We start from the raw sequence: 24,182 nt of genomic DNA, 5'->3' as shown, positions 1-24,182 counted from the left end.
CGTTGTGGGGGTCAAAAATGTTGAATGAAACCTCCAGCTTTGGATTCCTGCCTGTCTGAGATGTTCTGCTCCTACAGATGGAGACACAACCTCTAGGGGACCTCGGGGAAAAGATCCAAGTCTGGGCTTGGTTCTGAGCCCTGTCTGAGAGGGGAGCTGGTGCCGCTGTTGGTCTGGTCTGTGGAATGGAGGATGTTTCCTCTCTTAGGAGTAGGGGAGTCCCTCTGGGGGCTGCATTGAGGGAGATGGTGGCAGCATTCAGTCCGGGAGCCCTCCATCTCATTTAGCTCCTCTCCCCTTTAGGAATCCCTTGGTTCCCCAAACCTCAAGATCTTGCTCCTAGAGGGCCACTGCTCATTTTCTTTGAAGTGTGAGCTGACTCTCAGACAAGTATTTGCATTTTAATCAAGGCCTCCTGAAAAGTTGCAAGACCCAAAGGAATTAAAATGAGTGGTGGAATATCAGGCAGATGGGGGTAATATTTTGGGCAAGGGGCCCTCAAATCAGCACAGAGGCCACAGAAACACCCACTCTTAAGATTAGTTTTGAGTAGATCCCTCGAAGGCAACTCCCCTTCCCCCAAATCCCTAGAACTGAAAATGGAACACCATGTGGTTGTGGCTTTGGAACAGTGGGGATCTTGGGCGGGCCCTTCTCCTTCCTGTGCTTGTCCCACTTCAGCCCCCACTCTGGGCAGAGTGAAGTAGGGGCTGCTTCCTCCTCTGCAGATCACTCAGCCAACAAACCTGTGGCTGCCTGGGGTCACCTCCAGCAGACATGGGTTTTGGTCCACCCTGGCTATCCCAGGGCCTGCAGGGTTGGTGGTGAGGGTCAGCTGCCTGGGTCAGAAGCTGGCTTGCAGAAGGAGTCTGGCAGTCCCTTTGCATGGTTGACCAGCTCGTAGGAGTCTCGGATATCAGCCAAGCCAAACCAGAAGAAGATCCACTGCTTGTTGGAGAAGCTGCCATCGCTGTGCTTGAAGTACCTGGTGTGTGTGGGGGAGGGGAACTTTTAGGGCAAGGCCAATGCTCACTACTCACTGGTTCATTTATTGAGGACTTACTACATGTTAGACACCCTGCTAGGACCTGTTGTCTGTTATCTGATTTTATCCTCAGAGCAGCATCCAAGAGCCTGGTGGTGTTACGCTTTCAGGAAGAAGCAACAAAGGCTCAGAGAAGTCAGGTAACTGCTAGTCACACAGCTATGGTTAGAATGAGGACATCCCTTGCTCTCTGCACACTGCCTTGGCTGTGCAGCTAGAGAAGGGGTTCTTGTTCACCCCTTGGTACCCACAGGGTAGTGGGGAGTAAGGAGATAGTTGCTGAAACAAAGGTGGAGGGGGAAGGTTTCCACGGGAGATGCAGTGGGCCTGGGGTCAGAGTTGGCACTTGGACCTGGAATAGACCCTGAAAGGTCAAGATTTCTCCTGACCCTAAGAGTTGGGGGGTGTCACTCGCTTCAAAGAATCCACTGTCACTGGGCAGAGCTGGGTTAAATGTCTGTCTCTGAGAAAAATCTCAGGCTTCATGTAAGGTCTGTTCCCTGGAGAATGTGGGGCCACACTGGGCAGGGCCTTTGCCTGGGGAAGGAAGGCTGGTGAAAGAAAGAGACACCCCGCCCCGCCTTCCTGGCTGGTGGACCTTTGCGGTGTGGCTGGTGAGGGATGGAGAAAAGAGGGAGGGCGGGGCCCAGCCAAGAGCTGGGAGGAACTGGACCTACCAGGGATTGATGGGGTTAGTGACTCTGGAGCGCCAGAAAAGCATCTGCAGGTCCTGCCGCAGGCACTCCCACAGCATCTGGCCGGAGCCTTGGCCCTGACGGCTGGAGCTCACCACAAACTTGTCCAGATACGGGGTGCCCCCCAGCACGGGCTCCGTGGTCAGAATGGCGGCAGCGTTGTACCTTGGGGGGGGGGGAAGGAGTGAGTCAGGTTGGGTCCTCTCCTTGGCCCGAAGCTGCCTGGCTCTGTCCCTTGGTCCCTGCCCTCGCGCCCGCAGGCTCACCCCTCAGAGACGTAGACAGAGTGCAGCCGCGGGCGCAGCGAGGCCAAGTAGTCGTCGCGGAGCTTCTTGCCGAAGCTGGTGTTAACCAGGTTCACCAGGCGGCCCTGGTCCAGGCCGTCCAGGCTGCTCACTCGCAGCATCCGCTCCGCATTCTTGAACAGGGTGCCGGCCCCTGGGGTTGGGACGGAGGAGGAGGGGTTAGTTGAGTCCCTGGGAGCCAGGTCCTATCCATTCCTCTGTTTGGGCCTGGTGGGGGTTCCAGATAGGATGGGGGCTGGTGGGACAATTACCTCTTTAGGAGATGTCCCCAATGAAATGCTTTCTGTGGTCTGCGTCAATATTGAATGTGATTTTCACTCAGGGAGACGCATTTCCCAGGCAGTTCGTCCCTCAAGTTCATCAGCCCATCTCCTGTAGTCCCACGCACTTCTAGTCCCGCCAGTCTCCCGAAACACCTTGTCCTCCCGCCCTTGGTCCCGCCTACTTCTTTTGCCCCCTCCATTCCACATCATTCTGGCCCCAAGCCCATCTATGGCTCCTTCATCCCTTCCCAAGCTACGCCCTTCTGCCTAGTTCCACCCAAGTTCCAGCCCAGCTTGTCCACCTCTTTGCTCACCTCCGCCAAGTTCCGCAAGAGCAGGAAGCCTTTGCCGTGGCGCCCCTCTACTGCCTCCTTACTGGAGGGGAGGACGCTTCTCCTCACCCCACCCCGGCGCGGCCGGTGCTCACTCCCGGGACCCAGCCCGCGGCCCTCACCCTTGCTGCTGAAGAGCTCAGTGAGCAGTGTGCTGGCGGCGGTGATGGCGGCCGAGGAATGGTGGGGCAGGCGGCTGAGCACGTCCACGATGAGCCGAATCTGCTGCCGTTCTTTGGTGCTCACCCACTCGGCGCTGGTCACCAGGTCCAGATCAGCGGGCAGGTTCACGTTGCTGAGGACCTGCGTGCGGGGCCAGGGGGTGAGCTTCCGACCTGCAGCCGGCCATGGACCACCCTGCCCCACGGACCCCTTTACCCTTGGATCCTCCCGGAGTCCTCGGTCAGGGAGGGCTCAGATCTGAACACCACGGGCGGAACCCTTCCCTTACATTCCATTCCCAGCCCACCCAGCTTGAGAATGACTCTGGGGCCGTGTGGGAGGCGTGAAAGGAGCGCAAGAGAGGGCCTCAGCCAGGCCCGGGATCGCGGTAGTGGGGTCTGACCGAAGGGAACACACCTTGTGACTGCCGTCCCGCAGGCCCCCGGTGGCATTGAGGAAGATGATTTTGGTGGGCTGCAGCTCCTTCGCCAGCGCCGCGGTCACCTCCAGCGAATCAAGGAGCACAGAGCGGCGCGCGGCCGTCTCCCCGATGGGGCACAGGATCGGAATGCTGTCCGATTCCAGACACCACTGGAGCAGGTCAGTCTCCACAGAGACGATGCCGCCATAGCTGTGGGTCAGACGTGGTGTTCAAGAGGGCCGCCTCCAGGCCCTCCGGGCCGGGGCAGGGTGGGCAGAGTCGCGCAATCTGAGCACCCCCAGGCAGTCTGGGTCAGCACTAACCTGGCATGGGGGGCTGGCTCAGCCGCGCTCAGCACCGATCCGCCACCAAAAAATGGCACAGCTGTGGCGGCGTTGTGCCGCAGCGCGTCCACCAGCACCTTGCAGCTCTGAGCCAGCTGTGCCTTGGCCTCCCAGAAGGAAAGACAGCCCGAGGGCGTTGTGGGAGCTGGCAGCCCCAGGACCACCAGAGGCTTCATATCCATGCGCTGCAGGAAGGCCAAGGCGAAGGCCAGGCTGGATACACCTCGCTTGCATTTGAGCACGTCCTCGTCCACCTGTGGAGGAGTGGGCGTTCAGGAGGGGCGACACTGGCCCTGACTCCTGCTGCACCCGCTTGCTCCTACTGCCTGGCTTCAGGGCCCTCTCAGTGTCCTCACCCTGCCCAGGAGCTGTCATGTCAGGCCCCATTTCTGGCCACCGGCACAGAACTGTTCCGCCCTTTGCCCCATTGAGTCTTGCCATCCCCTTATCTCACACTAGTGTTCCTCCCTCCGCTCCTCCCTGCGACCTTGGACTCTAGGACACCTTGGGGGGAGGGGTGACGCAGACGGCCCCAGTCCAGGTTCCCCAATTGCCATCTGAACCCCTAACAGCCCATGGTGGGAGCTCTTCTCCAGCGCATCACTATTGGTGGTTTAGGGCCCCCAGGCTTCTCACTCGGGCTGGGCGCGAGACTTTTTGAGGAGTTCGTAACCTCCTCCAGTCCCGAGCACTCGTCCGGGCTTGCCACACAACCCTCGCGACATGCCACACAACCCCCATCCCCTAGCTGTGACACGACCGACAGCTGGCCCCGTTCACCTCGATGACAGCGAAGGGCTTGTCCGCGGAGTGGTGGCAGGTCTGGAACTGCGTGAGCCAGTGGCGCGCCTCCCCGGGGCTGGCCCCGCACTGGTTCAGGAAGGCCTGGATATCCCGTTGTACCAGCGAGCGGCCGCCCGGGGATCCGGGGGTTTGCTGGGGTGCGGGGGGCGGCGTCCACGACGGCTCCTCCGCTGCAGGCGAGTTGACGTTATTCTCCGAGCCCACGGCCTCTTCTAGTGCAGGTGGGGCGGGCGCCCAGGCAGTGCTGAGCCGGCGGCCGGGGCTGGCCCCACTCGCTGCCCGCCGTCGTGTGCTGTCGCTCAGCCTCCGGGCGCCCCCATTCCCCCGAGGGCAGCGCAGCATCCCGCCTGCAGCTGTGGCCCGAAGGGCCCAGGCCAAACGCGCCGTCGCCATGACAACCAAACCGGCTCGTCGCCCCCCCACCCCCCAGGAGTGACTGCCTGTCGGGAGCTCCAGGCACTGGGGGTCTTTTAATCTGCCGCGGGGCGGGGCTGGACCTGCTGGGGCGGAGCGCGGCAGGGGGCACGGAATCGCCTGGGAGCGCTTTTGAAGAGGGTCAGATCATGGGTCAGAGGGCGGGGCCCACAGGATTTCCCGCCCTTGGGGGGACGGAACCCACTAGCAAGGATCATGTGACTGAAATAAAGGGTGGCGGGATGTCTTTAATCTGCTGCCAAGGCCTCATCTCAGCGGACCCAGGGGTTTGCGGGATCTTGGATGATTAAAGAGAAGTCTGACTAGGGCAAGAGTAGAGAGCAGGTGGCAGTTACCGCTGGACTGAGGGATGGGACAGGAAGGAGAGGTGGGGGCAGGGTGAAAGGAGGGTGGAGGAGTGCCAGCCCTACCAGAGCGTGCATGCCTCTGTCCTGTTGTCTGAGCTCAAAGAAGATTGGAATCATGAGGTTACCAGGGTTTGTCAGCTGCTGGGTACCACCTTGAAGAATTTGGTCATATCCTCAAATCACTGCTTATTAGTAAAATCACCTCTTATTAAATTTTTTCTTTAAACTTTTTAAACTTAAAATTTATCCATATCAGTACTGTAACTAGAAGTCCAGTATCATTTGACCATAAATAGAAGGAGGCCTTAAGAATAAAGTGAGAACAAAACAATGTTATTAAATTCCAGCTGGACAATGATACCTGCTCTCTTGGTAACACAGTTTAGCAAGTGCCAGATGTTAAAGATACTCTAGCACCCTGGGAGGCTTTCTCCCAGTAGAATAATAGCTGATAATAGCTGACTTAGGAGGTGTGATCAAATAATATGGCAAATGTTTAAATTTAAAAAATATTTCAGTAAGAGACACATTGCCATTAATCCCTCTCAAAGTATTCCCTCTTTCTTTGAACACACTTATCCCATCATTCTTGCCACTTTCTGAAGCAGTTTTGGAAGTCCTCTTCTGTGAGTGTCTTTAGTTGCGTTGTTGTGGCTGCCTCGATGTCCTGAATCATTCTGACTTTGGAGAAGAGCCAGAAGTTGCACGGTGCCAGATCTGGTGAATAACGTGGGTGAGGCCACACCGTAATGTTTTTATTTGACAGAAATTGCCATATCAGAAGCAATGTGACACAGAGCATTGTCATGATGAAGGATGATTTACTGCACACTAAAACACACCTTCTCTCACCCGTAGCTCACACTTGACTGACTGCACCGAACAAGTTGAAACTTGTCACACACTGTTACTAAGGTTCAACATGCCGCTTTCTGTATTGAAGGTCCCTGCCTTTCCGTTGGATGGCACTGGACAGCAGCATTCACCATATTCTTTGATCTCAACAGAAAGGCTCCGTGTCACACGTCACTTCTGATTACAGCAATTTCTGTCAAATAAAAACATTACAGTGTGTCCTCATCCACCTTATTCACTGGATCTGGCACCATGCGACTTCTGGCTCTTTTCCAAAGTCAAAATGATTCAGTACATTGAGGAAGCCACCACAATGCGACTAAGGACTCTCATGAAAGAGGACTTCCAGAACTGCTTCAGAAAGTGGCAAGAACCATGGGATAACTGTGTTTGAAGCAAGGGGGTGCATTTTGAGGGGGATTAATAGCAATGCATCTTTTACTGTAAAACATTTTTTAAAATTTAAACATTCACCGTATTTTGTGATCATACCTTGTATGTAGAATGCCAGCCACTGTCCAAAGCACTTCACAAATTGTAACTCATTTAATCCTAACAATGACTCCAGGATGGGTATTATTATTATCCCTGTTTTACAAATGAGGAAACTGAGGCACAGAAGTATTGAGAGGGCCAAAGTCACTCAGCTCATAAGCAGTGGAACTGGTCTTTGAAGCAAAGCAGTTCGACCCAGACTCTGAATCAAGATTTTAAAAGGATTTGTTTCCTAACTATCCTAAATAAAGGGAATTAAACTAAAAAAATTAAAAACAATATAAAGGATTTGCAAACTTTCACAGGATGTGATTCACTGTTACTCATTGCTGTATCCCTGTGTTGCCTAAAAGCACCCCATGACTATCAGTTGTACATGTGCTACACTGGGTACACGCTGATCGATGGAGTCCCACCCTCTGTTGTTGTAGAGGAGGAAACAGCACCTGTAGAGGGGCCGTGTCTTGGCCAAGGTCACACAACTTTAGTGTCATGGCCAGACCCTAGGCATCCTAAGTTTCCACCCCCTGCTCATTCCTTATGTGCAGCTCTGTGCTCCCCATGCTGGGAGACAGGACTCCTGGGGCTCTGCCTGAATGGGGATCAGTGGCCTAGGCTTCTTCTCTCCTCAGTATCCCAGAGGATGCTGGGTAAGTGCACCAACCCCTTCTGGGGATTCCCCACCAACACATATATACATGTACATACACAGACATGCATGCACTGTCCCAGGCAAGAGACTCCTGGCAGGGGGAGGGGGAGCTGACCTTTGTGACCTACTCCATTAACCTTTTTATTTTTCTACTTAGAAATCTTGGGTTCCAACAGGGAGTAAGGCAACGGCATGGAGGGTCTATATCCTCTTTCCTGTGGGGCCACCTTCAGGGCCTTCTTTCTCTTTAATGTTGCCCTCCCCCCCAACACATATTTCCCAGAATCCACCACAGGAAGTGGTCTTACCCCTGGGGCACAATTGTTTTCCTTCCCTCTGCCCTCAGAGTCCCCAACCTCAGATGTGCCCCCCCACCCCGTCCAGGGTTCTCTATGTGAGTCCCTCATCAGAGCACCTAACCCCCCCACCACCTGCCCCCACCCCTCTGCACTCAGGATTCCTCCTGGGTCCCTCCCCTGCTCTCTACCTGCCCCAGCTTCTCTTTACTCTTTCCCACCCAAATGTATGCCCCTTCCAGGTCCTTTCCCCTAGCTGTGGCTGAATCCTGCCTCCTGCCAACCTGGGGCCTCTGTGAGGGCAAGGAGTGCCTCTCCCTTCAGATTGGGGATTTTCTGAGGGCCCATCTGTTTCAGTAGCCAACAGCATAAGCCCATTTCCCCTGGGCTGTGGGGCAGATCCTGGCTGGGGAGCCGTTTCCCGCTTCTTTGGGCTTTCGCCCAGAGGGCCGTGGCCCCAGGCAGCCAATGGGGCGGAGGGATACTCCAGTAGATGATTAACTCCAGGCCCAACCAGTGACCCTGGGGCCACTGTGTCCCCACTGCCTCTCCCTGGAGAAGGCCAGCTTTCGGTTGGGAAACTGGTCCTGCTTTCTGGAGGAGATGAATGTGGGTGTATGGGGTCAACATCCCTACCTGACTCCACTCCTCTGAACTGAGGGCCTACAGGGTCATAGTTGGTCTGTGGTTCCACTCCAATTTTCTTTTTTCCCGTTCTGAAGCTGGCTGTTGTTTTGTTTTGTTCTCTGGAGCAGATCTTATTGTCATTGTGCCCAGAATCAGGCTCCTGGCTTCTCACAGAGTTAGAACCAGCTGTACCATCCAGATGAGACCATATCCATCTACCCACATACAGAGGCACAGGACCACACTCATTCACATACCAGAGTGGTGTCTGGCATGTGATAGGTGTTTAGTAAATATTTTTTGAATGAATGAATGAGGAAAGGATAGAGAGAAAGAAGTCGAGCTTGTGGAAAAGGAAGTCTAGCTCTGTGGTTTGTGGAATCAATGGAATCTGTGTTTGTGGGGTTGGCCTGAGGACTGCCCAGGCAGCCCCAAGATGGCTCTTTTCTTTTGTGAGGAGGTGGAGCCCAGTGTGTGCTGTCTCAGAGCTGCACCTGGAGGGTGTGACAAGGGGGAGTGACAAAGGCCTTCTGGGTCAGCCACAGTTTTTCTGAGCACATACTATGTTCCAGGTGCTGAACTACATACGGGCTCTGAGGATGGAATCCCATTTTTCCTGGCTGGAAGTCAGGAGGCCTGGGCTCTACCACTTCCAGGGCTGCAAAGGTTTGGGCAAGGCATTTAACTTCCCTGAACCTTAGTTTTCTCACCTGTAAAATTGGGGAGAAAAAGTTAATCTCATTGCGTTGTGGTGAAGATGAAAAGCTGGCTGTGGGCAAAGTCAACAAATCTAGACTGTAGGGAACTTTTTAGGACAAACGACCTGGTTTCTTCAACAAATAATTTGCAAGAAAAAGAGGAGAGGGAAGGATGAATGTATAGATTAAAAGATATATTTTTAAAGTCTTTTTAAATTCTTATTTGAACTTTGATGTAAACAAACCATAAAAAAATTAGACAATCAGAGACATTTGAACACAAAGGATAATTGAGATATTATGTTTTAGGTGTAATAATGAGTGTGTGATTTTATGTTTTTATAAATGTTCCATATCTTTTAGTCTGCGTACTGAATATTTATAGATGAAACGGTACGATGCCTTGAATTTGCTTCAAAATAATCCTGGAGAGGAGAAAGTGGCTGGGGGAACAGATGCAACAGGCTGGCCATGCGTTAGCAGTTGACACTTGTTGAAGGTAGACGATGGGTACAGGGGATTCATTATGCTACCTCTCCGGTTTTATGTATGCTTGGACGTCTTCAAAATAAAATAGATTCAAAGGATTCCCATATATGCAAATTCCCGTCTGACATAATGTGAATACTCAATAAAAGTTAGTTTGCTTCTTGCAGTCATAGTTTTCCTCCAAGACATAAATCTGTGAAACACTAAATACTGCACAAGTATGTAGCACCAAGTTGCGGAGGGAGCCCTTTATTCTTGGATTTAAGATGTTCAGTTCCAAGTGTGCCATGAGCCTCTTGTCCAGCAGGGGGCTCCCTACTCTCTGCCTCTTTCTGGCTGCTGCCCTGAGGGTTAAAGGAAGAGATTACCGGTTAGCTCAGTTGGTTAGAGCGCCTTGCTCTTAACAACAAGTTAAAAAAGAGAGAGAGAATACCAGCAATGTAAGAGAGATGTGGTGGGTAGGTAGAGGTCTTCTCTCTGAGATGATTAGAAGATGGAGAGCGAGAAAAAAGAATTTGTCCACAACCCTATGATAGGAAGCGTCTTTCTTCAGGTTACAATCGTTACAATCTCTGAGGATTGGGGGTACTTAGGAAAGACGGGGGTCTTGAAGATAATAGTAGTAAACTCTTCCTCAGGTACTGTTCCAAGCATGTGACGTGTATTAATCTATTTAACTCTCACAATAATACCATGAAGTAGGTGTTATCACTATTACAGAGATCCTAAGAGGCTGGTTTTAGACAAGTGGAGATAAGCTGCTTTTAGGGCACAGGTGGAGCTTCCTAGCAGACAATTGGAAAAGGGGCCCAGAGGTCAGGGTTGGAGAGGTGCTGGAGAGGTGCTAGACAAAGTCCCTGAGTGTGTGCACATGAGCTACCAGGGAGGAGTTGTAGAAAGAGGAACCTGAAATGGAGAGGTTGGAGGGGCCGAGTAGGAGGCCCACCAGGACTCACCCAGAATGAGAGGTTTTAGGAAGGAAGACCCATAGCATAGACCCCTCAAGGTCTGAGAAAAGGCCATCGGCTTTATTCATCAGTAGCTCTTCTGTTTCATTGGGGTGGTGGGGAGGAGAGTGGGAAAGCCAGGTGGCAGAGGGTTGAGAAGGGGCCTGGGATGAAACCATAGCATGAAACTCCTGGGGAAATTGTGGCTGCGAAAGAAGCAGAGTCTGGTTACTTAAAGTGTGGTCCGTGGTACCACCTGGGAGCTGGTTAGAAATGTAGAATCGGTGGCCCACCCTTAGCCTACTGAAGGAGCACCTGAGTTTTAATGAGATCCCCAGGGGATTCTATGCGCATTAGAGTCCAAAACGTTGTGTGGCAGAGATGTGGGCTGTGCCCTAGAGATCAAGAGAGGTGGCTCAATATGGGAATGTCCCTAGGGAGTCTGAGGCCAGGGAGGAGGTGGAGTGGGAGAAGTGAAGACGCTGCCGTGGAGCTGGAGTGAGGGGTGTTGTGTGTGAATGTTTCGGGCTGTGGTGAGTGTGTGTATGTGTGCTGTGTGGGACTTTCGTTTAAGGTAGTGTAGTGCTAAGTGGTACTTCCTGCCCCATGGCAGAAAGCTCCCTGAGAGGTATCCATCTATGTGCCCCCCAGAAGAAAGAGGAGTGTGTGGAGGTGTTGCGTGTCTCTGTGTGTGTGAGGATGAGGTGCGGGACAGAGTTCCTGTGTATCTTTTGTATGTTTTTGTGTGTTTTTCCATATTAAAAAGGTCAACGAATGGAAATTTCAGAGCGCAGCTCCCCGTCCCCCCCAAGTAAGGATGCGGATTCCATTGTGCGCCGGCAGGTTGTAATTACACATTATTTCCAGGAGGGGGCAATGCCGGCTCGGCCACTTCGTACAATGCCCGGGTGAGTCCCCGACTGGCCGCGCCGAATCCGGCTACAGTGCCAAGATCCGCGAAGTAAAGCAATCGGTCCAAGGGGAGAGTGGGAACCGGCCCTGGGAGGCAGGGTGGGGCTCGATTCCTGAACCCTGCCTGTCCCTAACTCTCAACCAACGCCCTCCCAGGGCCATCCCACTTTCGCGCATCTCTCTCGGATCTCGATACCTCAGCCTACTGTGAAAACCTAGCCTGGAGGTGGGGGAGTGAGGGTGAAGCCTAAGGGGAGAGTCGGGGGCAAAGGCGTTAGGAGGAGTATGAGGTTTTTGGGGGGCTAAGGTGGGAAGAGTGAGCTCAGGCATCCTCAGTAGGGACACATTAATGGAGCGTCCACTGTACCGAGGAGGGTGTTGTGCCAGTGGGCCCGGGGATAGGGCGCGGCCCTTGCCTTGATTTAGGGTCAGAACACGCGGGTTCAAGTCCAAGCCTCATAGACTGGCCTCGGGCTGGCTGAGCAGACTTTACTCCCACTGTAGGGATCCTGCGTGTCCTTCTTTTCTGGGAGAAAGCTCAACTTCCCTCGCTACCTTACCGGTTGCTGCGGCTCAGACTGAGAAACCCCAGGGGAAGTACTAGCTTTCGCTGACTTGCCTGTTGGTAGGTGTGGGGGGGGGGGGGGCAGGGGAAGGGCCGAGCAGAAAGGAGGTTGAGACCAGTGGTGTGGTGCGGGTTAAGGCGACCTGGGGAACCACTGCAGGATTTTGAGGAGGGGAGAGGCCTGATTCCAGCTGGGCTCTTGGAAGATAAGGAATGGATTCAGTCATGGGGTGGGAGTGGTGGGGGTGATGGATCCCAGGCGAGAGGCCAGGGTCCTGACAGTGGCAATGGAAAGAGGAGCTGTGGTTACAGTTAGGATATACTTTAAAAAAAATAAATAAATAAAGCTTTTTTTTCCATTATAAAAGTAATTCAGAAAAGTTACTGAAAATTGGATAAACGATACCTACATAGCCTACTAATACAGTTGCTGTTTGTTGCATTTGGTCTATTTCCTTCCAAGCTCTTTTTATACCATTTATTTATTTTAGATAAAAGTATAGCTTTACAGGTAAAGTCATCATTATAAGAGTCTTCCTGCTTGTAAGACTCAGTGTTTGTTACTTGGAGGGACAAAATCTATTTGAGGACTCGGACCATGATAAGAATTAGCTCCACAAATAGAAAGCAGCATTAGATAAGCCTAACACTAGAAGAAATGCAGGCCATGAATTTGTTTTAGTTTTTTAAATATCTATATAAAACATAACAAGTGATTTTCAGGTCTCTTTCTCTAATCAGAACCTCAAGGTACTGTACAATCTATAAACATTTACAACCAGTACACCCATGTTTTGCGTAGCATTCCAAGGCCACATTGCTAAGTCAGTATATAATCAGGACAGTGACAGGTTACTTAGAAAGGAAAGAGTCACATCAGACTGACAATGTATGACATCAAAGTTATGTCACAGTTAACAATTAAAATAGGAGTTTTATCACTAATTTGTGGTCTATAGGGAAAGTAAATCCTTTCTGTAGTATTAAATTCTTAGTGCTTATCAAGCTTCCTAATTTTGCTCTATTCAAGTAGTAAATATCTGGATAAATATAGTTCTGGGTGAAAAGGGGATTTCAAAAATCTCACTCTGGGAAGCATGTCTTATCTACAGGGGCTGATTCAGTTGTTATATTAAAGAGTTTCATAGTCAGACTCTGACTATGAGAGAGATTTCGGAGAGGGAAGGGAGACTATGAGACTCCAGTGAGGGAAGGACCTGGACACAATGTGTTTCACAATCACAAGATGAACCCAGGGTGACAGAACAAGTATGTTCAAATACTCCATAAAATGGCTTTATTTATAGATACTACTGAATGCTACTTTAGGAGATTACACATTTTTAAAACATGGCTGTGCTATTGTGTACGTACAATTAATTTTCCTGATTTTTCACTTACGAAAAATAATATCATAAACATTTTTCATATTACTTCCTGTATTAGTTTCCTAGGGTTGCCCTAATAAAGCACTACACATTGGATGGCTTAAAACAGCAGAACTTTATTGTCTTACAGTTTTGGAGGCTAGAAGTCCAAGATCAAGAAGTCAGCAGGGCCACACTCCCTCTGAAACCTGTAGAGAGAATACTTGTCTCTTCTTGCTTTTGGTGTTTGCTGGCAATCCTTGCCATTACTTGGCCTGTAGATGTACCACTCCAATCTCTGGTTCCATGGTTATCTTCTCCCTCTGTGTATCCCCTCATCTTTTAAGGACATCAGTCATATTGGATTAAGGGCTATCCTACTCTAGTATGACTTCATCTGAACTAATTACATCTGCAATGATTCTATTTCTAAATAAGGTCACAGTCTGAGGTCCTGGGAGGTTAGGAATTCAACAAATCTTTTTGAGGGACATAATTCAACCCATAACACTTCCTAACTGTGCCTAAGATTTCAACAAGGTAAAGTTTCACTTACTTAATCAATTTTTAATTATCAAACACTTGATTTGCATCCAATTCACATATGATTATAAATAACAGTGTAGTTAGCACTTTATGCATACAAATTTGCTTCATATTGTTGAATGATTTTTTTTAGGATAAATATTCAGAAGAGAGAATATCTGATCAAAGTTTATGAAAAGTTGTAATTATATTATGGGTTTGGGGAGAGGTGTGGTGTGGAGAGAGGAAGCACAGAGAGGCAAAATGAAGAAAAGAAAATTACCTACAAGCTCATTAGCCAGAGTTTGCTTCCGCCAGTCTGCCATGTATTATATTTTTATATATACTTATTTACTTACTCTTATTTATTTCCCGGTTGAGATCTTATTGCAGGTAACATTTTGTATCATGCTTTTCCCACTTAACATTAAATTCTAAACAGTTTCTCATCTCATAAAGTTCATAATCATCTTTTGGTGATTGTATAATGTTATACAAGTACTGTAGGAATATTTCAAAATTTAATATCGAATATATGCTATTAGATATTTATTATGCTTCCAAGTTTTTACTACTATAAACTGTGGTATACATTTTTGTGCTTGTTTCTGAGTTGAGTTTATTTCACTAAGTGCCCAGAAACTGAATTTCTGGGTTAAAGTGCATGAATCGTGGTGGCCGGTTAGCTCAGTTGGTTAGAGTGCGGTGCTCTTAACGACAAGGTTGCCAGTTCGATCCCCACATGGGCCAGTGTGAGCTGCGCCCTCCACAACTAGATTGAAACAACCAACTACTTGATTTGGAACTGATGGGTCCAGGAAAAACACACTTAAATAAATAAAAGTTTAAAGTGGATGAATAATTTTAATGCTTTTGAGTCTTTGAAAGTTGGTTTGTAAAAGCGTTGAACATTCTCATCAGCCATGAATGAGCGAGTGTGTTTATTTGCCATCATTCTTGTTAGCAGTGAGTTTTATCTTTTTTTTTTGGTTTTTGTTTTAAGTTTTGAAATCTTACCAGGTAATACATGGTATCCTGTTTAGTCTTTTTTGGTTACCAGTGATGCTGACTATTTGTTCTTACGCTGTTTTTCCTCTTTTGGAGTTATCTGTTCATGTCCGTTTATCTTTTGGGTCCTAATATTTTACTTAGAGATTTGTATGTTCATTTTACATGTAAAAGATATTAACCCTTTGTCATAGATGCCAGATGGATGTTTTCAAAAGTTTGCTGACTCTTTCATTTTAAAAAAGTAGTCATTGGGAAATGCAAATCTAAACAACAGTGAGATGTCACCTTCCACCCATCAGGATGGCTATCAAAAACCCCAGAAAATAACAAGGGTTAGCAAAGATTAAGAGAAATTGGAACTCTTATGCCCTGTTGTTGGGGATGTAAAATGGTACAGCTATGGAAATAGTATGGCAGTTCCTCAAGAAATTAAGATGGTAAATTTTATGTTATGTGTATTTTACTACAATTTTTAAAAAGGTGGATAACTGGAAAATATAACATATTTACTGAAAAAAAGTTATTGAGTTCTAGTCTGTGTAAAGTCTCTCTGTGCTGGGCATGGAGAATATAAAAACAATATGTCAAGGTGCTCGTGGACCATAAGGATTGAAATAGAAACCAACATTCATGACACCATTTCACCTATGCTTTGATAGAGTGTCAAACATTGGGGGTGCGGGAAGCACTCAGGGGCAACAGACAACCGACAGCTGGTGAAGCGAGGGGTGAGGGTGGTCAGGGAGAGTTCCTCATGGAGCTGAATGTAGGACAAATTAGGAGTTAACCTAGCAGAAAGAGGTGGGCCAGTTCGTAATTTCAGTTATGCGTTTATGATGCGCACACACGTTTAATGCTTATGTGGGCAGGCTGTTGACCTTTCTCTTTGTGATTTCTCCCAGGGCTTTTATGTTCATAAGATCTCTTCCCTCGGGAAGTCTGATCATTCTATTTCTTCCTGGTTTTCTATGGTTCAATCTATTTTTATATTTAACTCTTTACTCTACTAGGAAATTATTTTGGTGATTGGTGAGGGAAATAAGGGACCCTGGTGGAAGGGTGGAGAGGTAGGAAGGGGAACTGGGCAGCTGCAGGAAAACTTCCTTCCTTATATGGGGCTCCCATGTTCATTCTCTCTCCTCCCTGTGGCTGTTTTAGGTGATGGGTGGGGTGTGTGTGTGACTGAAGCCTGGGTGATGGGAGGTCATGATCCCGTAAGACCAAGCTGGTCTTGAAGCATGAGGGATGCAGACCAGACTGCTGTAAGGACTTCCAACACAGCAATTAAACAGGCTGGGATGGAGGTATATGTGCCATCTCTCCCTGCTCATCCCCTGCTACCCAAGCTATCGCTCTCTATCTCTGCTAACCACTTCCCCCAACTTGTAAATCATTTTACTTATTTGTCCGTTCACTTGTTTGGGCTGTGTTCTTGCTAGACCATGAGCCTCTAGAGGGCACATGCCTGTCTGTCTCTGCTCCCTGTCAGATTCCCAGTACTTGGAGAAGGTACTAGAACACAGTAGGTGCTCAAGGAATATTGGGTGAATGAATGAAAAGAAAGAGTGGTCTCTTCATGCTTGCCCTGCAGGGGTGTGGGCACGTAGGGAGCCAGGGGGAACTCCGTTCTAAACTGTCTGCTCTAATGCCTGTGGGCAGATTGCTGGATGAGGCGCTGAGGATCCGGACCCCCAATCTGGAGCAGGTCCCTCATAGTCTGGCTTTTGGGTCTGCATTCCATCGGGGACTTAGAGACTGGCAGTCCCCCACCCACAGATGTCCTCTATAGCTGCAGCTGGGGCTGGGCTGGAGACAGCGGCAGGGCCTGGGCCTATGTCTGGGCCCAAAGGGACAGGGTTGGGGGAGGTGGGGCTGAGTCATGGAGGCACTGCTGGTGCCTAATTTTCCTGTCTCAGGGGCTCAGAGACATTCATTACAGCCAGGAGAAGTAATTAAGCCAGAGAACGGCAGGAGTGGGGGAAGAGGGAGATCTGATTTTCTCAGGAGAATCCTGGTGCAATTAATAAGGGCAGAGAAGGGGAGAGCGCTACCCAGCCTGAGATTATCAATAATAGAGACATGGCTTCAGGGCCAGTCACCCACATCTATGCTGACCACCAAAGGAGGGGTGCACACTGGCTGGAGGAATATGCTGGTTTCTGGCTCCATGAGGCAGCCTGAGACAGAGGAAAGAGCTCAGGCCAGAGCCAGACTGGCCTGCCGTTGAGCCCTGGTATTTACCTGCTGTGGAACCTGGGGCAGATTGCTTAACCTCTCTGAGCCTCAGTTTTCTTGTTAGTAGAATGGAGCTAATAGCACAGACCTTGTAGGATTGCTATGGGGATTAAATGTGAAATGCTTAGCGGTGTGCCTGGCGTGCAGCAAACACACAAAGAGCTGGGATTCAAAAAGCAGTTTGTGTGGCTGGACATGAGAATTCACAGGAGAGCAGGCAACTGAGTGGAGGGGCAGGAACACTTGGGCTTCCCTGACAGTGGCCTGCGGCGCTGAGGCCTGGGGCAGGCATAACAGCCTCGGGTATGGTTTAATGGACACCAACTCTGGGTTTTTTTTCTCCATTACCTATAGTCCTTACAGTGACTGTGCAAGGGTACTATTCTGATTCCCACGTACAAATGAGGAAACTGCGGCTCAGAGGGCAAAGTGGCCTGCTGAAGATCAGCAGGCTGTAGAGCTGGGGTTCCAGTTGAGGCCTATTTGGGGCCACAGTCCTCAAGTGATCCTTTCCCTTCAGGTTGCAAAGCTACAGAAAGTCTGGGTGTACCAGCCACAGAAATCACGTGACCTAGTCCTGGGGTGAACCATGGGGAGTGATGGGCACCTAGCCTCCTTCTCAGACACCTCAAATGCCATCCCTGCTGAACTCAGAGCTGGGTACAGGTCTTCGGGAGAGAAAGATCTGGACACTCACCTCTCTCTTTATAGGCCAACGGGGTGTCCCCACCCTGTTGCTGAATACTGGAGAATCTTTTTTTTTTTGAAGAATTTTATTAAAAATATAGCTAACATACAATATTACATGAGTTTCAGGGATACACCATAGTTGTTCAACATTTATACATCTAAAGAAGTGATCGCCACAATAACTCCAAAACTATCTGACACTGTACCACACGATTGCAGTATTATTGACTATATTTTCCATGCTGTACACTATATCCCCATGACTTATTTATTTTATACCTGGGAATTTGGACCACTTATTGCCCTTCACCCTTTCTAATTTTCAATTACAGTTGACATTCAATATTATTTTAAATTAATTTCAGAGGTACAGCATAGTGGTTAGACGTTTATATAATTTAAAAGTGATCCCGCTGACTAGTCTAGTACTCACCTGGCACTATACATAGTAGTTACCATATCATTGACTATATTCCCTATGCTATAATTTACATTTCCATGACTATTTTGTAATTACCAATTTGTACTTCGCGGAATCCCTTTACCTTTTTCACCCTGCCCCCAACCCCCAACACCCTCCCATCTAGTACCCATCTGACACCATACATAGTTATTACAGTGTTATTGACTATATTCTTTACATCCTACATGTCCATGACTACTTTGTAACAAGCAATTTGTACTTGTTAATTCCTTCCCCTTTTTTCACCCACACCCCCAACCCCTTCCCATCTGGCAACCATCAAAATGTTCTCTGCATCTATGAGTTCATTTCTGATTTGTTTATTTTGTTCTTTAGAGTCCACATATAAGCAAAATCACATTGCATCTGTCTTTCTCTGTCTGGCACTCCACTCAGCACAATACTCTCCAGGTCCATCCATGCCGCCACAGATGACAAGAACCCATTCCCTTCCAGGGCTAAGCAACATTCCATTGTGTGTGTGTGTGTGTGTGTGTGTGTGTGTGTGTGTGTGTGTATATATATATATATATATATATATATATATATATATATATATATCACTCTTCTTTATCCATTCTTTCTTCGACGGACGCCCAGACTGCCTCCACATCTTATATGGCCATTATAAAAAATGCTGCACTGAAAATATGGATGCACACATCCCCTTGAAGTAGCATTTGCGTTTCTTAGGATAAATACCCAGAAGTGAAATTACTGGGTCTTTCTTTGTCTTTTGTTATAGCCTTTGGTTTAAAGTCTATTTTGTCTGGTATAAGTATGGCTACCTCAGCTATTTGTTTGTTTGTTTCCATTTTCATGAAATATCTTTTTCCATCTCTTTACTTTTAGTCTATGTGTGTCTTTCAATCTGAAGTGATTCTCTTGTAGGCAGCATATGTAAGGGTTTTGTTTTCTTATCCATTCAGCCCTCCTATATCTTTTGATTGGAGCATTTAATCCATTTACATTGAAAGTAATTGTTCATAGATATATAGCTATTGCTATTTTATTATTCATAATTTTGATAATTTTTTTTCCATTTTAAAGAATTCCCTCAAACATTCCTTGTAATACTGGTTTGGTGGTGAGGAACTTCCTTTAGCTTTTTCTTGTCTAAGAAGCTCTTTATCCATCCTTTGATGCTAAATAATAACTTTGCTGGGTAGAATAATCTTGGCTATAGGTCTTTGCTTTTCATCATGTTGAATATTTTGTGCTAATCCCTTCTGGCCTGCAAAGTTTCTGTTGAGAAATCATCTGGCAATTTTATGGGGACTCGCTTGTAAATAACTAGTTGCCTTTCTCTTGCTGCTTTTAGGATCCTCTCTTTGTCTTTGACTTTTACCATTTTAATTATAATGTGTCTTGGTGTGGGCCTGTTTGGGTTCATCTTGTTTGGGACTCTTTGCACTTCCTGGGCTTATATGTCTATCTCCTTCATCAGGTTAGGAAAATTTTCACTCATTATTTCTTCAAATAGGTTCTCAATCCCTTGCTTTCTGTCTTCTCCTTCTGGTACCCCTATGATGCGAATATTATTATGCTTTAGGTTGTCCCACAGGTCTCTTAAACTATCCTCATTGTTTTTTTTTTTAATTATTCTTTTTTATTCTTGCTGTTCTGATTGGGTGTTTTCTGCTACCTTATCTTCCAAATCACTGATTCAGTCCTCTGCTTCATCTAGTCTGCTGGTGATTCCTTTTAGTGCATTCTTCATTTCAGTTATTGTATTCTTCACTTCTGACTGGTTCTTTTTTGTGGTTTCTGTGTCCATTTTTATGCTTGCCGTCTCTTTGTTGAAGTTCTCACAGAGTTCCTTGAGCATCCTTATAACCACTGTTTTGAACTCTGTCTCTGATAGATTGCTTGCCTCCATTTCCGTTCATTCTTTTTCTGGAGTTTTCTCCTCTTCTTTAATTTGGGACATATTTTTTTATTTCTTCATTTTGGCTGCCTTCCTGTGTTTGTTTCTATGTATGAGGTAGACCTGCTATGTCTCCCAGTCTTGGCCAGGTGGACTATGGGGCCCTGGCATAGTCTCCCGGGTCATCTGTTCCAGGTTCTCCAGGAGTGTCCCTTGTGTGGGTTGTTATAGTTGAGCATTGATTGCTATTGGCACATCGGTGGGTGAAACTGACCCTCAGGCTGATTGGCTATGGGGTTTAGCTGTGTCCACAGCTTACGGGCTGCTGTGCAGGGGGTGGAAGGTGGGGGACTTACCCTACTAAGTGGGGTTCACCCCAGCAGGCTCTGGTGCCTGTTGAGACCACCCTTTGTATATACCACTTGTGGGACTAATTGGATGGTGCTCTGCTCTGGTCTGAAGCCAACCTCCAGGTATGTTGGTTCTGGGGCCTCTTAGGAGGGGCTCCAGTACAGGCCTAGGTCACCCACTGCCTGTGACCAGCCAGTGAGTGGCTGTGACTTTGTAGGAGCTACAAAGTGATCTGTGGTTGTTCGCTGCCTGTGCTAAACCTGAAGGCACCTGGGAGAGGCTATGCTGTGAACCGAGACCATGCTGCCACCAGTACCAGGCCTGGGGGAGCTTCACAAAAAGCCAGGAGACTTGCTGCCACCTGCCAGATCCCTTAAAGTTCAGCTACTGATAAAGCCTCATGCAGTATGGGAGTTGGGTGAGGCAGGTCTCAGAGAGTCACTGGAATGGGAAGAGGTATGTTCACCAGGTTAATACAGATTCTGGTTTGGTGCCAGTGCTGAGCCTGAAGCTACTCAGCAAAAGTCTCAGAGCTCAGCGAGGCCAGTCGTCACCTGCCTGGAGCCCATGGACTCTGATAGTTTTCCAAGAAAGAGTGCAATGTGGGTGGGGCTGGCTGCTCACAGAGAAAGTGCCTCCAGCGTTGGGGGAGTGGGATGGAGCAGGGTCTCAGTGAGTCAGCAGGGCAGAGCCTCAGAGCTAATCAGACCAATCAGATTCAGATTTGTCCATAAGCACAGGGGGCGGGCTCAACATGTTAAAGATGGCGGCCGCCTGGCTGGGAGCACAGGAGGAGAACCTGTCTTCCAGCCCTGGCCTTGAATCCACACACCTACACCTCAGTCTGCTCCCCATGTGCTTCTGATGCCCCCTAAGTCACCGTCCCTCTGCCAGAACCCAAGGTGAGTGCCTGCGAGCAAGTGAGTCTGTGCGTGGCCGTTTAAGAGAACATTTGGGTTTCCCGCAGCCTTCTGTCCCACCTGGATGGTTGGAATCCCCACTGTTTTTCATAGCCAGATGTTGTGGGGGTTCCTCTTCCCAGCACCAATACTCTGGCTGGGGAGCCTGAAGAGGGGCTGGGGTCCTTCGCCTCTTCAGGAGGGAACCTCCACAGCTGAAGTATCCCTCTCTATTTTCAACCGCCACACGTAGGTTTGGGTCTAGGTTTGGTCTCGTCTCTGCCCTTCCTCCCACTCTCAATATGGCTTCTTTATATCCTTAGTTATAAAACTTCTGTTCAGCCAGACTCCAGGTTGATTGTTCTCTAATTTAGTTGTAATTTTAATGTGTTCATGGAAGGAAGCAGGCACGTTGTTTATCTACTTCGCCATCTTGAATTGCTGGAGAAGCTTATATCTGTTCCTCCCAGGCCTGGGCCTGGCTTCTGATCTTTCTTTGCTGAAACCACAGACCCTCTTGGCTCTGGTTCTTCCTCAGACCCTCATTCCTGGCCAGAGGCTGGACGGTGTGGGGAGAGAGAGCCGGTCTTTGCCTCGGGGGCAGGGAGATGGAAGACATTAAGTTGTAGTCCTGGGGCCTTATGACAAGCTGTGGCAAGAGGGGACAGGGAACTGGTGGACAGAATAAATCCCTGCCTCACAGAAGAAAGGCAGGAAAGAAGGGGATGACAGCAGGTGGAGTTTAGACAAGACACCCACAGAGTGGAGGTCCCTGCGGCCGAGTCAGCCTGAGGGCACCTTTCAGGACTCTGGGGACCCCATGGAGAAGCAAGTGGGGTCTCCCATTCCTGAGCAAACCTCAAAAACATGGTTCCCTGTTCTGAGCTAAAAAGATGGAGGAAACAATGCTTTATGGATTATACATTTTCTATTCTCATTTCTTATTTGTAAACTATAAAAATTACAGAAAAATACAAGGGAAAAAAGTCACCTGTAATCCTATCCCAAGAGATAACCACTCTTAACATTTTTATGTATAGAATATCCCTACAGAATTTATATATCTAAATATATGTATGTATATGTGTGTGTGTGTGTGTGTGTGTGTGTGTGTATGTATATATATATATATATATATGGAACCATTCTGTATGTACTATTGTTTTGTACTATACTTTTTCCCCATGTAAGCATGCATGTCATAAATCTTTCATGTTGTTTAACATTTTTCTAAAACATGATTTTTCTTTGGTTAAATTATTAAAATTGTTTCCTAACTTTTCAATTACAGTTGACATAAAATATTATATTAATTTCAGGTGTACAACATAGTGATTAGACATTTATATAACTTATAGTGATCACCTTGAAAAGTCTATTACCCATCTGACACCATATATAGTTATTTACAATGTTATTGACTATATTCTCTGCGCTGTACTTTACACACCATACTAGTTATCATAATATTATTGACTATATTCCCTGTGCTGTACTTTACATCCCCGTGACTGTTTTTGTAACTGGCAATTTGTACTTCTTAATCCCTTCACTGTTTTTACCCTAAAACATGATTTTTAATGGCTCCACTAAAATAGTACATCTTTCAGATATTCTATAATTTGCCTGTTGGACATTTTGAATATTTGTGTTGTGTCCTCTATTGTGTGTGTGTTATTGTTGATTGGTACTGAGATGGGTATTTTTGTGCTTATCTCTGAATATATCCACTGTTTATACTCACAGAAATGGAAACCCCAGGTTAGAGGGTATATACATGTTACTCTAAACTAGCTTCTGGATAGGCCTCTCACAGTATTATCTTTAGTGTTTGCGAAGGGGCTTGCCATGGCCTGGGCAGCACTGGGGACATAATTGCCAATTTTGTTTTTTGAAAAAAGTATCTGTTTTAATTTGTATTTTTTACTAACAATGAGACTGTATACATATTTTTCACATTTATTAGTCATTTGTGTATTGTCTTTGCTCACTTTTTTTTCCAAGTCAAGTTGTTGTCCTTTCAATCTTAGTTGTGGAGGGCGCAGCTCAGCTCCATGTCCAGTTGCCGTTGTTAGTTGCAGGGGGTGCTGCCCACCATCCCTTGCGGGACTCGAGGAATTGAACTGGCAACCTTGTGGTTGAGAGCCCATACTCCAACCAACTGAGCCATCCGGGAGCTCAGCGGCAGCTCCCACCAACCTTGTGGTTGAGAACCCACTGGCCCATGTGGGAATCGAACCGGCAGCCTTCGGAGTTAGGAGCATGGCGCTCTAACCGCCTGAGCCACCGGGCCGGCCCTTTGCTCACTTTTTAAAAAGGGGTGTCTCTGTAGTTTTCTTATTGGTCTGTAGGTACTCTTCATCTCTTCCAGATCTTAATGCTTCTTTGCTTGTATATGTTGTGAATATGTTTTCTTCCTTTTAGTTTAGTTTTTTTATTATATAGAGAAGCATTACATTTTAATGTCCAATTTATAAACATTTTCTTTATATTTCTTTCATTTGTTTTTGTATTTAGAAGGGTCTTTTATTTTTCATTATAGAAGTTGTGTAACCTTTTTCTACAAATCTGGAAGAGAAACAATGTCATTCCCTGTACCACCATCTCATGCAACCAGACTGGATTTAATTACGTAGGAGCACAATCAGAATTTCATGATCCTGCCAGGCGCTGGTCTAGACTTAAGACAATCAATTGCAGTAACCTCAGAGCACACTTGTGCCTGGACACCCAGATGCAGTGGGCAGGGCACAGAAGTGGCAACGCAGAGGAGCGCCTAGGAGCTGCCACCCAGCTGTGCCTCAGTTTCCAAACGGAGGAGGCTGAACCAATCAGCTGGTCTCCGGAGGAGGCCAGAGCAGGCCCTGGGTTCAGAGTGCACCAGGTTCAAATCCATGTGCTAAGATTTTCAACCCCTTCAAGTAAGCAGTGTCCACCTATGTAAGATGGGATGATAACAGTGCCGCATGTCACTGAGTTGTTGGGAAATGAAATGAGATGACAGTAACGCTTCTCAGGCAGCTCTGCACCCCAATGAAGCCGGGGTCAAATTAGGTGGTGGTGGTGGTAGTAGCAGCAGCATCAG

At 47.7% G+C, this 24,182-nt stretch overlaps 1 protein-coding gene across 1 annotated transcript; it reads right to left on the bottom strand.

Moving 5' to 3' along the window:
* Positions 1–380: 380 nt before the first annotated feature.
* On the bottom strand, positions 381–4,861 carry NAGS (N-acetylglutamate synthase). The gene is made up of 7 exons (XM_019752319.2): positions 4,348–4,861; positions 3,547–3,821; positions 3,220–3,433; positions 2,763–2,943; positions 2,007–2,178; positions 1,723–1,905; positions 381–985 (listed from the first exon to the last, which is right to left on the bottom strand). The coding sequence occupies exons 1-7, from the start codon at positions 4,762–4,764 to the stop codon at positions 832–834; spliced, it is 1,596 nt and encodes a 531-aa protein (XP_019607878.2). The 5' UTR covers positions 4,765–4,861; the 3' UTR covers positions 381–831.
* Positions 4,862–24,182: the final 19,321 nt, after the last annotated feature.

The sequence above is a fragment of the Rhinolophus sinicus genome, linkage group LG15, assembly GCF_036562045.2.
Source record: "Rhinolophus sinicus isolate RSC01 linkage group LG15, ASM3656204v1, whole genome shotgun sequence".
Taxonomy (NCBI): domain Eukaryota; kingdom Metazoa; phylum Chordata; class Mammalia; order Chiroptera; family Rhinolophidae; genus Rhinolophus; species Rhinolophus sinicus.
Note: the sequence above shows the minus strand (reverse complement) of the source record. Positions and strands in the feature narration are given on the sequence as shown.

Bases quoted from the DNA above. Each gene is read 5' to 3' on its own strand.
- NAGS (XM_019752319.2), bottom strand. From the start codon at position 4,764: ATGGCGACGGCGCGTTTGGCCTGGGCCCTTCGGGCCACAGCTGCAGGC. The intron at 3,822-4,347 runs GTGAACGGGGCC...ACTCCTCCACAG, and splicing joins AGCCCTTCGCTGTCATCGAG to GTGGACGAGGACGTGCTCAA. The intron at 986-1,722 runs GTAGGTCCAGTT...CACACACACCAG, and splicing joins ACTAACCCCATCAATCCCTG to GTACTTCAAGCACAGCGATG.